General features: G+C 42.9%; 1 protein-coding gene across 2 annotated transcripts in view; it reads left to right on the top strand.

The window, feature by feature from the left end:
• AMDHD1 (amidohydrolase domain containing 1) overlaps positions 1-10,888 on the top strand; it is a 35,470-nt gene extending 24,582 nt beyond the window's left edge. For both annotated transcript variants that reach the window (XM_068276780.1, XM_068276779.1), the window contains exons 6-9: positions 1,737-1,861; positions 6,656-6,749; positions 9,004-9,164; positions 10,221-10,888. In XM_068276780.1, coding sequence (XP_068132881.1) covers positions 1,737-1,861; positions 6,656-6,749; positions 9,004-9,164; positions 10,221-10,326 — 486 coding nt within the window. In that variant the 3' untranslated portion in view covers positions 10,327-10,888. The remainder of the gene's footprint in view (positions 1-1,736; positions 1,862-6,655; positions 6,750-9,003; positions 9,165-10,220) is intronic.
• The last annotated feature ends 5,547 nt before the right edge of the window (positions 10,889-16,435 follow it).

Raw genomic sequence — 16,435 nt, 5'->3', positions numbered from 1 at the left:
TTCCCCTCTGAACTGTCCCCCTGGTCGTCGTCGTCTACTGGGAACATACGTGGCATCCGTATAATCGTCGTCATAATCCTCCTGCCCAGCTTCGCTTTCCTCAGACACCTCCTCAACTGCACCAACTTCAGGTGGTTCATCATTCCCCCCCCCCCCTCCTCACGTAACGTCCATACTATCGCCACCTAACTCAGACGTATGAGGTGGTGTACCTGCACCTTCTTCTTGTTGTTGCAGTAGTGGCTGGGAATCAGTGATTTCACCACCACCACCAAATAACTCCTGCGAAGTGTCAAATGCAGCGGATGTGGTGCTTGTTGTAGCGCTGGTGGCTGCGGGAGATGAGTTCTGTGTTGAATAGTCAAGCACGTCCTGATCTTGGGAAGTGATGGCACATGCCTTCTTCTGAGCACTGTATTTTGGGCCAGGTCCGCACGAAATCACAGCAACACCACCTCGCACAGACCTGCCGGTGCCTGGTGGCCTTCCTCTGGGTCTGCCTCTACCTCTTCCTCTACCTGGTTTGTCCATTTTGTCCATCTCAGGGAGATGCTAGGTATATGCAGTGAGCTGGGTTCACTGAACAGTAAAGGTACTTAGATGCAGTTAGGTGGGTTCACTCAACACAACAGGTAGTTAGATGCTGTGAGGTGGGTTCACTGAACAGTACAGGTAGTTAGATGCAGTGAGCTGGGTTCACTCAACACAAAGCTAGGTATATGCAGTGATGAGGTGGGTTAAGTAAACACAACAGGTAATGGGTATATGCAGTACTGGGTAGTACAATGTGCAGCTCCCTGTCACACACACAGTCACTGAATGTGCTGGGCTGCTGGCAGTGGCACACTCACTATGAATTAGCAAGGCTGTGCATGCAACAAAAGTGTCAGTTTGACACACACACAAAAAAAAGTACAGGATGAGCTCTGAAAAGAGCTGTTGAGGGGTGCTATAAAAGTAATAATAATCAGCCAGGAGCAAGCTAAGCAGCCAAGAACCTAACTAATTTGTCCCTAGAAGAACAAGTCTGCAGCAGCTGTCCCTAGTCTGTCTCTAGCAGGCACACGAGCGAGGCTAATGGCCGCCGGAGCCTGCCTTATATAAGGGGGTGGGGGGGGCTCCAGGGCTTAGTGTAGCCTGAATGGCTACAATGTGCCTGCTGACTGTGATGCAGAGGGTCAAAGTTGACCCTCATAGTGCATTATGGGGCGAATCGAACTTCCGCAAAAGTTCGCCTGGTCCAGGCGAACACGAACCACCAAAGTTCGCCTGGAACCGGTCGCCGGCGAACCGTTCGGCCCATCTCTAGACCAGACCCATAATGGCCTAATTGGAGATGGCTTTATATATATTTTTCAGTTGTATCCTTCCTTTTTTATGTGCTGTTCCGTGGTTTTGCACTTAACAGAGACTGTTCCTCTAAATGTATTTATTCTAACAAGCAGGTTTTTCACTGTAAGTAACCCTATACAAACCTCTTTATCCTGTGGATCTTTTCTATTGCTAATGTTCATGACTTGTTTTAGATGATGCATATTTTAATTCTCGCCATAGTCGACTTGTAATATTCAGGTGCATCCTGCACATTTTGTAGCAAAGTGTGAGTTAATACAGAATTGTCTCTGTGCTCCAACTTTGTAGAAGGCTGAAAATGATGATGATCTTTCTCCTTTTTATAGTGTGTGGTTTTTTTTTTTGTTTGTTTTTTGTTTTGTTTTGTTTTTTGTATATTTAAGCTGGCTGCAGAAATGGGAGCACAAGCTATCAGTCACCTGGAAGAAATTAGTGATGAAGGCATCTCTGCAATAGCTTCAGCCAAGTGTTCTGCCGTTTTGTTGCCAACTACTGCTTATATTCTGAGGTAAAGTTGATTCCAAGTTGCTTTGTCCTATTTAACCTGCATTTTATATCTGTGTTATTAAAGAGACACTGAAGCGAAAAAAAAATATGATATAGTGAATTGGTTGTGTACTATGCATAATTACTAGAAGATTAGCAGCAAAGAAAATATTCTCATATTTTTATTTTCAGGTATATAGTGTTTTTTCTAACATTGCATCATTCTATAATATGTGCAGATTACACAACACTCAGCATTCAAAATTATTCTTTCAGAGCAGTCTGTGAAGTAATGACCTCTCCTCTGGCAGATAAAAAGTAAACCGTTCACTTACAGTTGAGATAATAAGTCAGATAACAGCCCTCTCCACGACTAAGACTTAAGCTGGCCATACACTGGCCCGATTTACAGCCGTTTCGACAGCAGATTCGATCACTGGGATCGAATCTGCTGCCAATCGTTCGCGCTACACGCCGAATTTCGATCCATTTCGTCCGATCGCGCCGTGTGGAAAATAACCGTCGATCGCCCGCGGGTAAAGAGCGCATCGCTAGCGGCGTTCGAGTGCCCGACGACCGATGCAATAGAGCCGCATACATTACCTGCTCCGCTGGCGCGACTGCCCCCGCTCATCTCCGCTCTTCTTCTCCGGTCTTCTTCTCCGGTCTTCTTCTCCGGTCTTCTTCTCCGCTCTGGTCTCCGGCATGCCTTCACTTATTCCTGCCCGGCAGGAAGTTTAAACAGTAGAGGGCGCTCTACTGTTTAAACTTCCTGCCGGGTAGGAAGAAGTGAAGCATGCTGGAGCCGGAGACCAGAGCGGAGACGGAGAAGAAGAGCGGAGAGAGACCCGGGAGTCGCGCCGGCGGAGCAGGTAATGTATGCGGCGGGGGGGGGGGAGCTGCGGCAGCAGCACCACCACCACAACAGATTGTGAACGGTTTCAGGCTGAAATCGGTTCACAATCTGTTTGCAGTAAAGGTAGCCATACGATCCCTCTCTGATCAGATTCGATCAGATAGGGATCTGTCTGTTGGTCGAATCTGATGGCAAATCGACCAGTGTATGGCCACCTTTAAGGTGCATACACACATCAGACTATAGTCTTTGGAAACTGAAAGATCACAGACCAATTTTACCCCCTTCCATGTAGTATGAGAGCCATACTCTACACAGTCTATTCTATGGAGCTGAACTCCCCATCAGAAAAAAAACCTTTGCAAGATGCTGCACACACAGATGCTGTACAGACACAAAAGATCAGTATCTGCAAAAGATCTGTTCCTGCCAAAGATCCGTTCCTGCAAATTGCAATGATAGTCTATGATATCTGCAGATCATCATACACACATGATTTAACTGACATTCATCTGCGTCCAACGCATGCGGATTCGCACATGTAATGCAAGTGGATGGGCCTGTTTCCACTGTAGCGTTGTTGAGGTGTGGTTTTTTTCAGCTCTGAAAAAATGCACAAAAGAGCCGCAGAATTCGCCTGCGAGTGGAATGCATGTGAATCGCATGCAATGTATTTAATAGGGAAATCGCATGCGGTTTCCCCATGCGTTTTTGCTGCGAATTCGCAATCGAATTCGCATAGGTACCAATGTAAATTCACACAGGCAGTGACATGGTTAAAATCGCATATACCCTCACCTATGCGAATTCGCGGCAAAAAACGCATGGGGAATCGCATCCGCATCCAGGCGATTCCGCACCGCAATAGTGGAAACGAGCCCTAAAAGTAGTACCACACATTACGGACGAGTTGCATCCCATACAGTGAAGCATGCAGGTATGAGAAGTATGCTTTGCTGTACCTGTTAACACATAGGTTTAGCGGTAACGCACAGTTACACAACTCATTATACTGCAGCGCTACCACCACGCTCTTGTGTAATGAAGTGTGTGTGTAAAGGATGTGCTGTGCCATTGTAGGGTCTATTATTATTATTATTATTATTATTTATTGTATTTATAAAGCGCCAACAAATTACGCAGTGCTGGACATTAGTTTAGGTTACAGACAATATTTAGGGGTGACAAACAGCAAAATGACAATACATGAATACAAGAAAGACCAGATCATGCAGCACAGTAGGAGTACAAGGTAATGCTTAGTCAGTCACTGGATGGGAGCATGGAGATTAGGCAAGTTAGGTTCACTCAGATGCATAGCATGGGTTCACAGTAATGGAGGTGCATGATCAGGTAGGACACAAAAGGAGGACCCTGCCCAAAGGCTTACAATCTAGAGGGAGAGGTAAGGACACGAAAGGTAGGGGACCAGAGTTCAGCTGTGGGTTTAGAGCACTTGTGAGGGGTAGTAGGCCAGAGTGAAAGGTGAGTTTTGAGGGCTTTCTTGAAGATATTGAAGGAGGGGGTTGCCCAGTGTTGCCAACCTTTCACGTTTTTACTGACAAATACCTAAAAATTTACTGACAAAAGATATTTTTTTTACTGACAAAACCCCCTGCGCTGCGCCGAAAAAATGGGCGTGGCCACGCAACAGAATGTGGGCGTGGTCATGGGTGGAGCCAAATATACATGATTTTAATATTGCTTTGATAGGTCTGCCAGGGAAGTTTGAGCTCTGCCATAGTGTTTCCCCCCCCTTCCCCCAAAATACATGTAATCTTATAGCATTTTACCAAAAATCCACGTAATCTGGCAAAGGTTCTTCCAAAATACAGATAATATGGCAGTGGTTCCCAAAAAATAGATGTAATCTGGCAGCAGTGATTCCCCCAACATACACATAATCTGACAGCAGTTCCCCAAAATACATTTAATCTGACAGCAGTGGTTCCCCAAAAATAGGTAGCCCCAGGTCTATAGGTGTCCCCAGAATAGGTGGCCAAGGGTATAGATGTCCCCAGAACAGGTAGCCAGGGGGAGAGATGTCCCCAGAACAGGTAGCCAGGGGTATATGTGCCCAGTATATGTAGGCAGGGGTACAGGGCCGGTTCTAGACTGGCACATATGAGGGGGCAGTCAAATGGGTAGGGGGCAACATGTTCGAGGAAATTTGCGGCGACTAAAGTGGGCATGGCAAGTAAATACACATAATGAGAGACAGCGTTTCACCAGTAAATGCACATAAGAGACCGCCTTTCACCAGTAAATGCACGTAATGAGAGACCGCCTTTCACCAGTAAATGCACGTAATGAGAAACAGCTTTTCACTAGTAAATGCACGTAATGAGAGACAGCTTTGCACCAGTAAATGCACATGAGAGACAGCATTTCACCAGTAAATGCACATAATGGCAAACAGCCAGTGTCCTCAGTATATGTAGCCAGCAGATATATGTGCCCAGTATATGTAGCCAGAGGTATATGTCCCCAGTATATGTAGACAGGGGTATATGTGCCCAGTATATGTAGCCAGGGTCTACTGGATATGTGCCCAGTAGATGTAGCCAGGGTTATATGTGCCCAGTAGATGTAGCCAGGGTTATATGTAGCCAGGGTTATATGTGCCCAGTAGATGTAGCCAGGGTTATATGTGCGCAGTGGCAGGCGGCAGTGAGCGGAACTTACCTGCGTCTTCTCTCGTCGCTGGCACGGGATGATCTGCCGCTACTCTGGTCTGGTCCAGACCAGAGCAGCAGAACTTCCGGCGCAGGAGCGAGACGGAAGGTAAGTCCCGCCCGCTGCCAAGCGCCACTCCGGAGTCCGCACTTGGAGGGGGACAGTCAGCGAGGGAGGGAGAGCACTAAGGTGAGAGAAGGGGGGGGGGGAGATTGCCCCCCTTCTCCACCGCTGCCAACAGCTCTTCCTCCACTGCGCCGCTGTCCTCCTGAAACATTGACCGCCCTTTTACGGACGCTGCTGAATTCCTTACGGAATTCACGGGCAGCTTAATTTGTATAAAAAAATACGGGCTGCCCGTAAATTTACGGGCGGTTGGCAACACTGGGGCTGCCCTAATGGGTGGAGGTAGGGAGTTCCAAAGTGTTGGAGCAGCTCTTGAGAAGTCCTGGAGGCGTGCATGGGACTGAGTAATATGGGGGGCGGTTAGGCGAAGTTAATTGGAAGAGCGGAGTGAGGTGCTAGGTGTGTACCTCTGAGTAAGATCAGAAATGTAGGCTTTACAGGTTTTGTGGACAGATTTGTAGGTCAGACACAGTATCTTGACTCTGATTCTGGACTGGATAGGAAGCCAGTGGAGGGATTCAAGGAGGGGATCTGCCCTGGTGGAGCGATGGGAGCAGTGGATAATTATGGCTGCCGCATTCATGATGGACTGCAGTGGGGCTATTCGGGTCATAGGGAGACCAGACAGAAGGGCATTGCAGTAGTCGAGGTGGGAAATTATGAGGGCATGGATGAGGAGTTTGGTGGTGGCAGAGATCAGGAAAGGGCGAATCTTACAGATGTTACGAAGGTGAAAGTTGCAGGACTTTGTGAGGTTTTGGATGTGGGAAGTGAAGGAGAGTGCGGAGTCCAGGGTGACACCCAGACAGCGGGCTTGAGAGGTAGGGCGAATGGTAGTGTGGTTAACAGTGACCTGCACATCTGGGAGGTTCATGGATGGCCGGGGTGGGAAGATCATAAATTCCGTTTTGTCTAGATTTAGTTTCAGGAACCTAGCGGACATCCAGGAGGAGATGGCTGATAGGCAGGAGGAGACTATTACCACTAATGCTGTTTTCTTTTTGTTTTCCTCCCCCCCCCCATACCTTTTTGTGTAGTAAAATATAACAGGTTGGCTGTATTAGAAATATTTAAATTGACAGTATAATGAATGATGACAATCCATATCATTCTTGCTTTATTCATGAAGACCAATATTTTTTTTCTTTCCTCCGAAAGGCTGAAACAGCCGCGAGCCAGAGACCTGCTGAAAGCTGGAGTCATTGTATCATTAGGTAGTGATTTCAATCCCAATGCACACTGCGTTTCCATGGTAAGTGATTTGTAAAACTGCCAGCGTGTAGAGTAACTATTTTTCTTTGTAAGGTGGCCATACACCTATAGATTTGCAGCAGATTCGACCATCAGATTTCTGTCAGATGCCTTTCAAGTCTAATCTGACAGGAATCTATCTGATGTGTGCCACATACTAGGAACAGAATTTCCAATAGATTTCAGAATGAAATCTATTGGAAATCGATCTAAATGCATTATTGGACCATTAGATCCAATGCAACTCGATGGGCCATCGATCTGCAGTCAGCAGCAGACCGACCTAGATTTTCCATCCTGTCAGCTAGATCAAATCAATTCAAATCGGCCGCAAATCGATCAATTTCTTATCGATTCCATACGATCGATTGATGGCTGAAATTGACCAGTGTATGGGACCCTTTACTGCAGTTTGCTGATTAAGTTTATTGGTTAACCTTTAACCACTTCAGGTTCCGAGGTTTTTACCTCTTAAGGTTCCTGACAATTTGGCATTTCAGCTGTGTCGCTAGTCATACAGCAATAACTTTTTATATTGCTTATGCCATCGAAGTGAGAGAGATATACGGAATAGTGGGGGTTTGTTTTTTTTGTTTTTTGGGGGGGCGGAATCGGGGAATCGGGAGGTATAATAAAGGATTTCTGTGGGAAATCTTTATTTTTCCAATAATTATTTGATTTTATAGTCATTCTTCACAGGAAAAAAATTGGCATTTATGCAGAACGCATGTATATCCCTATTTTTCAAATTACAATTGCCACAGTTATAAAACGCCTCTAAAATATATTTTTGGCTTGTCCAAATTAGCGATTCCCTATATACCATATTTCAACTTTACTATTTGTGCATGTAGTTGACCAATATTGCCAGCCTGTGCATCTGTAGTGATTGGATGTGATTGCTAGCGCGCATAGTTTGGGTAACCTAGTGCTGTACAGATGCATCAATAAGCAACAGCACAGGGTTGCATTTATACAGTGTTGGGTACCAAAACTGTTTCCCTTATGATCACATCTGATTACTACGTCATTTCGGGATGTACAATTTATAGACATAATCCTAAACGTTTTCCTAAAATATTATCTTAATTAGGTTTGACGATTGAACATTCATGCAGGCTTCTGCTCTTTACATTTTATTCAGCTCCCATACTAAAGAGGAACTGTCGCAAAAATCGTAAAATTTGAAGAGACACTTAAAAATAAAAAGCACATTTCTCCCAGAGTAAAATGAGCCAAAAATGACACGTCTCCCATGTTGCTGTCACTTACAGTAGGTAGTAGAAATCTGATATTACCAACAGATTTTGGACTAGCCCGTCTTCTCATAAGGAGTTCTCAGGGTTTTCCTTATTTTTAAAAGCACTTGGTGAATGGCAGTTGCTCCGTCCAACTGCCAAAATAGTGTGCAGGGGGGCTGGTCAGCATCTTTTTATTAAAAATGTAAGAGATTGTCTTTATAAAGAATAAAGGCCATGCTGAGAATTCCCCATGAATAGATGGACTAGCCCAAAACCTGTCGGTAATGTCAGATTACTACCTACTGTAAGTGACAGTAACATAGGAGAAAAGTAATTTGTGGCTCATTTTTGCTCAGGGAGAAATGTACTTCTTATTTGTATGTGTTTTTTTTTTTTTTTTTAAATTTTAAGATTTTCGCGACCGTTCCTCTTAAGTAATGTCTTATTGAATGTCTTTTTTTACTGTGAAAAATACTTACAATTGCAGGAAACTTTACAAAGCATAAGTCAATTTTAAGAAGCTATTTCCAGAGAAAAATTACCAAAACTAAAACTAATTTGGAATGGTTTCTTGCATTATCCAATAAAGAAATGGATTACCAATATTTAAATTGTTGATGAGGACTCAGTTTAGCAAAAGTCCAGGTACAGTACATGGCTGCATGATGTACTATGTGACTTGTGCAAATCAAGCTGTCTTATCACATTTCCTGCAGGTGCAACTGCCCTGCTAGGATGAGGAAAAGCTAAACCCGTTGTCCACATAAGCAGCAGATCACTACTGATTTATGGTTTAGCTGTCAGCTGAGGGCAAACTGGAGGAAGACAAACATCAAGGGTCAGTGCCGCCCCCTCCACCCCCTACAGCTCTGGGCTCCGCTGTGATCACAGAGGCTGCTCCTGTCTAGTCTCCTGGGTCAGTGACAAGAAGCCTTCAATAGAATGTGTATTATTCTGCTGTTATTACTAACTAGCATTGCTGTAGTATAAAAGTGATGAGCACATTTCTTTCAGCCTATTGTTATGCACCTGGCCTGTGTCAATATGAAAATGTCTCTAAATGAAGCCCTTGCTGCTGCTACAATTAATGCTGCATACTCGCTGGGAAAATCGCACACCCATGGCTCACTAGAGGTTGGGAAACAAGGGGATGTCATAATCCTTCATGCACCACGGTGAGTATTGAACTGAATTCAACTACCATTAAACACCCTCCTAAATATTTTCTCACCGGATCTTCCTGGGACAGGAAAAAAGGGAAATTTTAACTATTTGCATAACTACAGCCACTGCACCAACATCAAGCTTTATGGGTGCCTTGTGGACACATGAATAATATAAAAGTGTTCTCTGTAAAAAAAAAAATAAAAAAAAATCTATATTTGGAATCCCATAGTGGGAACTGGTTTTTGTTGCCCACAACATTCGGCCATCACATTGCATAAGTGGTAACTGGACCACTGAAATGGTCAGTGACATGCAAGGAATTACAAGAATTGCAAAAATTGGGAATATCAATTAATGGTGTCCCTCTACACCTTCTGAACTCATCATTGGAACCAAAGGATATCAGTCTTGCACCATAATCAGAAAACCAACATTTGAACTATATCTAATCTTTGATGCAAATTGTTTTTATTTCAATACAAAAATTCCTTCCGGTAAAAAGTTGACCAATATTAAATAGGAGCCACAATGAAAAAATCCACAAAGTACAGTCAAAAATAGTGAGATACTGTAGGCCTGCAACTAGTTACAGTATATCACATTATTTTAGAAAAACTTTTGTATCAGTAAAGATTGGATATGGTATTTTTCAAAAGTGGGTTTTCTGATTATGTTGAGAGACAGACTGATAACATTTGGCTACAATTATGCAAGAAATTTGGCTTAATGCTAAGCTGCATACAGTCTATCAAATGCACTTTCTGCCATTTTTGATTTGCCAATTCTAAGCTCTAGTGCACAAGCAGCACACAAGGAAGAAGCACTTTGCTTGATATCATGGGCTAGAACAGCTTTGTTTGTTTGATAGCTATTAGGGCATGATTCAGCGATTCCTTACTTGACAAGTTACAATCATAAAGGGAGTAATGAGGTTGGGGGGGGGGGGTGGGTAACTTTTTTTAAAAAAAAAATTTTGTCAGCTAGTTTAGTATGTACTGTATGTGTGTGTGTAACTTTTTTTTTTTTTTTGTTTTGTTTTTTGTTTTGTTTTTTCCTCCTCCCAGATGGGAACATTTGATCTATCGGTTTGGGGGCCATCAGGAAGTAATTGAATCTGTGATCATCAAAGGCAAAGTTGTCTACAAGAATGAGGGAGTCCTCTGTCTATAGAACCTCTGTTTGGAAACCCTGTTCCCATTTGGAGAAAATGTTCAGGAAATAGCCGTCTGTCAATGGAAATCACTGTGTAACTGCTGGAGAAGTTCTTGCAGAGAGACTTATTCCAATCCTAGGGACACTGAAATGTATGGGTGAATGGATCTATCATTCAGACTCCTATTTGAGGATTATAAAACAAAACAAGCACTGAGCATAGAGATTGTCAGCCCACCTTCTAAGTAACATTTGCTGCTTCATATGCCCACCCATCGGGTCTCTCAGCAGCAGATCTGTTGATGCTTCTGTAGAGGAAGCTTGTCACCGTTGGAACAAAGCCTGTATTACTGTTAAACTTGTGTGGTAAACTTTTTTTTTTTTTCCTATGCTTCTGAATGGTCTGTCTGTGCAGAAAATGAAGACTGCTGTTCCACTCAACACTTCTGGTCTGGTACTCTAAAGGTTAATAGCTGACTGCACATTACAGCACAGGTGTTAGAGACATTCCAATTGCATTGCTATCAGTATGATGAATTAAGATGGTCTCAATAAAAAAAAATGCACTAGATGCAAATAAGTTGTCCTTGGCTTTTTTTTTTCTGGTTGTGTATTGTAACTATTAACTGGGCAATTATTATTATTTATTATTATACTTAAGACCCAGGATCTGTATAGGCTCACACCTTGTGTAATTAGTATCGTGGTGAACCAAAGCTCCAGTTTCATACAGCTACCTAAGAGCTGGCAATATCGCACTTCATCTAAGCATATACCAATATTAGGCATGGTCAATTGATGCAGGATTTTGCAAACTTTTGTGTGAAATTTTATGCGGTTTGAAAATTGATCAGTTAATTCACGCTAAGGTGGAATTTGGTCTATTTTCAAGTAGCATAATTAAGCATACAGAACTTGGAACTATTTTTTTTTTTTTTTACCATCCCTATCCAATATTAGAATGTCAGGAAATGAGTGAGCAGAGCTAGGACCGAATTTAAGTGTTAAAGTGGACCCAAATTAAAAATACAAGTTTTTATAAATTATAATAATAAATAGCAGCCTTTTTTCAGTTGCATGATGACAAATATAAAATATTTTACATTTATTGGAGGAACCCCTCCCTTCCTTTCAAATTGCCGGACAAAATCTGGCAAACTGGTGGAGTAGGTGGTGTCCAGCAATGGAGGAATTGCTAATGGCTGCCCCCAGTATAACCCTAGTTATTAAAAGAAAAGGCTGAAAAGCAGGCACTGAAATGCTCATAGGTTTGAATGAGTGTTTATCTTTGTATGTGTTAGAGTGGTGCAACTAAATATTTTTAATTTAAAAAATGTTTGGTTTGGGTCCGCTTTAAGTTTGATCACTGATTTCAATATTAGTCATAGTACAATACTCTACTACCACTAACATATCACAGTAATCAAGATGTAAATGGAAACTACACTGTTCTATTGATCCCTCCTCCTTTAAGTAGATTGGATGCTGAATTTAGTGGTATATCATCCTCTTAGAGAGGCCTGGGACCTTATGGGCAGTGGTGGGTCAGTTGAATAATGCGTATGCTATGCAGCTGACCACACACATAACTTGGGTAGGTTCACAGTGAACTACAATGGAGACTGGACTGAGCTGAGCACTGTGAAGAATTCCTATGGGTATTTATGCAGTATATTATCTGGTTCTAGCACTGCAGTCTTTTGAACAGGGTACTCTGGATTCCTAGGATTTGTTGGGGGCTTCTAAGCTGTGAGAATAGCTCCAAGTGTTGCTTCAAAAGAGACCTGTAATGATCAGTGTTAGGTATAGTGTCTGGATTATTGGTGATACTGCAGATCACGTAATAACCAGACTCCTGTTTGCTGATTATATGGTGATCTGCAGAATCACCAATAATGCAAGTATAGCAAGAACAGGAATGGTAGCAAAATACCGTGGGTTGCTTGGTGCAACAGTAGTACTAAATAGATTTAGCAACACCTCACCAGAGGAGCTGGTGGGTACTATCAGTACTGAGGCCCTCACCAGAGATCAGGACTCTCTGGTGGGGAGGCAAGGTCAGACAGGCAAGGTTGGCAACAGACAGGCGATAACAGTACAAAATCAGAAGGCAAGAGGATAAAGGTTAATCAGGCAGAGTCGGCAGCAGTATCAGATGGGCAAAGGTACAGAAACAGTGAGCGAGAGATAGGTCAGAGGCGAGCTAGAGTCATGCACAGAATATCAATAAGAAAGTAATACAATAATAACAATAATTCCTATCTAGTGTGAAATCCCCGGTTTCCTCCCAGATGAAAGCACACCGGAACTATCTAAGGTCTGAACGCTAACACGAAGTATTCGCAACAGCAGACAAGTTGCGAGTGAAGCCGAGAGGCTTAAGAAGCAGAGGAGACCCAATAGTCACGCCCACTCCTCAAAGCCAATGAGGAGCGGCGAACGTCTCCTCTGACGTCAGCCGACTGGCTGGTCAGCTGACGCACCTCCCCCCTGCATAAAGGTCCTGTCTGTGCACGCGCGACAATGCAACTCTATGTACGGCTGACAAACCCGTTCTCGGCGTGCTAGACGCCAGAGGCACGGGTGACACGCTGGGCAGGGGAATGGAGGCAGCTGCGGAGGACGCCAGACTGCCCGCAGCTGCTTCCTCCATGTTTATTACAAGACCACATAGCCTCTGAAGACGCGCTACAGTGAAACAATTGTTAGGTGGACCTTCACTGCCACATTGCCCCCACAGCTGGTCACATCATCTGGTATGTCTCCTGCTTAAGATGATTACTTTTATGTGTGATGTTGAAAATACACAGCATAATGTATAATAAAGCGGTTATTTTGATATGAAGGAACAGTGCCAGATATTCTCTACATTGTTTATAGATAGCTCCAAGTGATTCTACCACTACTGGCACTACTTTGGCTTTCACTTTTATACATCTATTTTCAAGACTTAGTACTTCAGCTTGATGTTGTGTCCTCAGTGTAGGAGGGGGCGCACGACTCACTCAGCTATGATTCCCCTATTGTATTTGAAACAGAAATAAGGAAAGGGGATACATGGCAGTGACTACAAGTCAGATAACTAAAGATTAAGGTGTTGGGGGCCCTGGGGCACCTCTTAATCTAATAGCAATCAGTGTGTGATGGATGGGAGGGATGAGGGGCGCACTTTAGTGTCTGTCTTGAGTGCTGGAGAACCTTGTTCCAGCTCTGCTTTTCAATACTTAGCAATTGAAAAGGTACTATCAAAAATATTTTGAGTATTTTCTTGCTTGCTGATGGTGTAAATGGCATCTAGTTTTACAATTATATCACCCAGAAGAAAAAGGGCCCATATGCAAAATTCACTTTCACGTAAGTTTTCTCATAGGTGATATTTTTACAACTTGTAAAATGCTTTTTCAATCACCAGCATGCAAGAAAATACTACATTTTCATAGTAGGTTTTCAATGACGTTTTGCTACTTTTACATTTACGAAATGCTGAAAAGTTATTTTAGATACAAGATGAAAAAAAACTTCCTAGGAAAAAGTGAATTGCATATGGCCCCAGGGAAGGGGGAGGGGTTACTTTTGGGTACTTTTTCAATTGTAAAATGCTTAAGTTAATTTAAAGAGAAGATGAAAATTATCTCCTGGGAGATAACTGAGGTGAAAAAGTTAATTGCATATGGGCCTAGGTGTCCAAAATGCAAAGAGCCAGAATCCAGATCAACACACTGTGGTTTCGTGCATTTATTGATCCTTTCTAGGATAAAGTAATCCAAATCTCCAACAAAATGTGCAGTAAAAACATGTTGAAGTAGAGAGACTTATGTTTTTCAACTACTGTGATGACAAGGCCTGTGATGCTTTCAATAAGCCTTTTGATTTGAATCATAATTATAGTGGCCAGAAGAGTGATCTTCCATCAGTGGATAAAGCAACACCCACCACCTTCCATAAGAAAAAGCTACAGGCTGAACTTATTAAAGAGAAACCGTAAACAAGAACTGAAATTCATCCCAATCGGTAGCTGATGCCCCCTTTCCGATGAGAAAAACGATCCTTTTCTTAAAGAGAAACCGAGGTAGGTTTTAAGTATGCAACTAGGACCCAGAGGCTGGTTCTGCATACAATGACCAGCCTCTGTTACTATACTGTGTCCCCCCAGCGCTCTGCTGTCCCCCAGAAATAAAACCGCTGTGCTAGCAACATGCAGCCAGCAGGCTGTTTACATCTAGGCTGTGATTTACCGCCGCTTCCTGCTTGCGTCCCTTCCCTCCAATCAGTGGGAGGGAAGGGTCGCAGGCAGGGAGCGGAGGTAAATGACAGCCTAGATGTAAATAGCCTGCTAGCGACATGTCGCATGTCTGTTTTATTTCTGGGGGACAGCAGAGCACAGTATAGTAACAGAGGCTGGTCATTGTATGCAGAACCAGCCTCTGTGTCTTACTAGCATACTTAAATCCACCTTGGATTCTCTTTAAATGGATCATCAAGGGGGGTCTGTATGGCTAATATTGTGGGGAATCCCCTCCCACAGTGTGAGGTCAGGATCATGGTCCTGACAGTCTCCTGTCTGTGAACCTCATTGCATTGTGGGAAATAGCTGTTTACAGCTGCCAAAAAAAGCAAGCAACATCTCCTTCCACTGGCATCACCTGCCAGCAGTAAAAATGTCACCATGTGATAAATGTCAGAATGTAAGTCAGGGAGAGGAAAGATTTCACAATGGGCAAACACTGACTAAATCATTTATACATAATTATTGTAAAAATAAAGCACTTTTTTATTATGTATTACACTATTTTCACTGGAGTTCTTCTTTAAGTTTATATAAGGCCAGGGTCACACTTAGAAGAATTGCATGAGTTTTCCACTATGTTCTATGGGGAAAACTCATGCCTGTCTGCTAAGTGACCCAGAGAAGTTATTTACCTTGAAGGTCCTTTTCCACAGGTGGCTGAACTGTGTGCTCAGTGCGCAGTTGTGAGTTTGACAGTCTTTCAAATGCCTAGCAACACTGTACCTAGTCTTCCAGAAGTCCTGACGCTCTGTGATATATCAAGAAATCTGGAGAGCCAAATCACCTCAACTAAGTACAGACATAACCCACCTCCCTTCTTTCTGTATCCCATCAGCCATTGTCCATATTCATATATACTTACCTCAGTAGTTAGAAGCCTCTGGATGGTCCTGACTTGTCTGAACTTCCAGTGTTCCTACATAGGGATGGTCAATGAGGTGCACATTTTCAACTTTACGCAACTTGTAAATGGACCATCCCAATTCCACCCTGGCAGGATTCAATCACTTCAAGCTGCCTATATTTGCTATAAATGTTAAATTTAATATCAAATAAAGAATTGTGGGAAAGAACCCAAGAACAACAAGTGGACCTGCAGATCAAACGCAGAAAGTGGAGATGGATTGGCCATACCCTCTGCAAGGATAAATCAATTGAGAAAGAAGCCTTAAAATGGAATCCTCAAGGCAGCAGAAAAAGAGGAAGACCAAAGATAACTTAGAGAAGTGAGGAGGAAGAAATGGAGAAGGCAGGGAAATCATGGACTGAGATAGAAAAAAAAATCACCCAGTACGGAAACCGGTGGTATACATTTGTTGAGGCCCTTTGCTCCAGTGGGAGACACATGACTAAATGAATAATAAATCAATGCTATATTTGCATAATCTTGTATTAACTCTTGAAAAATTTGTGTTTCATTGATCATCCCTAGATTGTATAACAAGTGTGTATACCAGCTATGTGAATTCTGGGTTGGGAACTGATAATGGCAGAAATTACAGACTACTGACGGAACAAAAACCCCAAGAAAATCTACATACACTGCCACCCATACAACCATTCCCTATCTATATCTATCTATCTATCTATCTATCTATATATATAACAGTTTTTTTTCAATATTGAATTCTCTATCAGTTTTTATCATTGGATAATGATCCTTGCTGAGTGACAGCTGGTGATGTAAGTGGTTTGATGTACCATGTAAAGCACCGCAGAAAAACTGGCAGCATCACATAAACCTATAACAGTGTTGCTTTGTGAATCTTTCATTGTGGCAGTTGCCTTGATTCTTGTTCAGTCACCAGCAAATGAAAAAATAAAAACTCTCCACCAATA

This window comes from Hyperolius riggenbachi, chromosome 3, assembly GCF_040937935.1.
Source record: "Hyperolius riggenbachi isolate aHypRig1 chromosome 3, aHypRig1.pri, whole genome shotgun sequence".
Classification (NCBI taxonomy): Eukaryota; Metazoa; Chordata; class Amphibia; order Anura; family Hyperoliidae; genus Hyperolius; species Hyperolius riggenbachi.
This window is presented reverse-complemented; position numbering and strand designations above follow the sequence as displayed.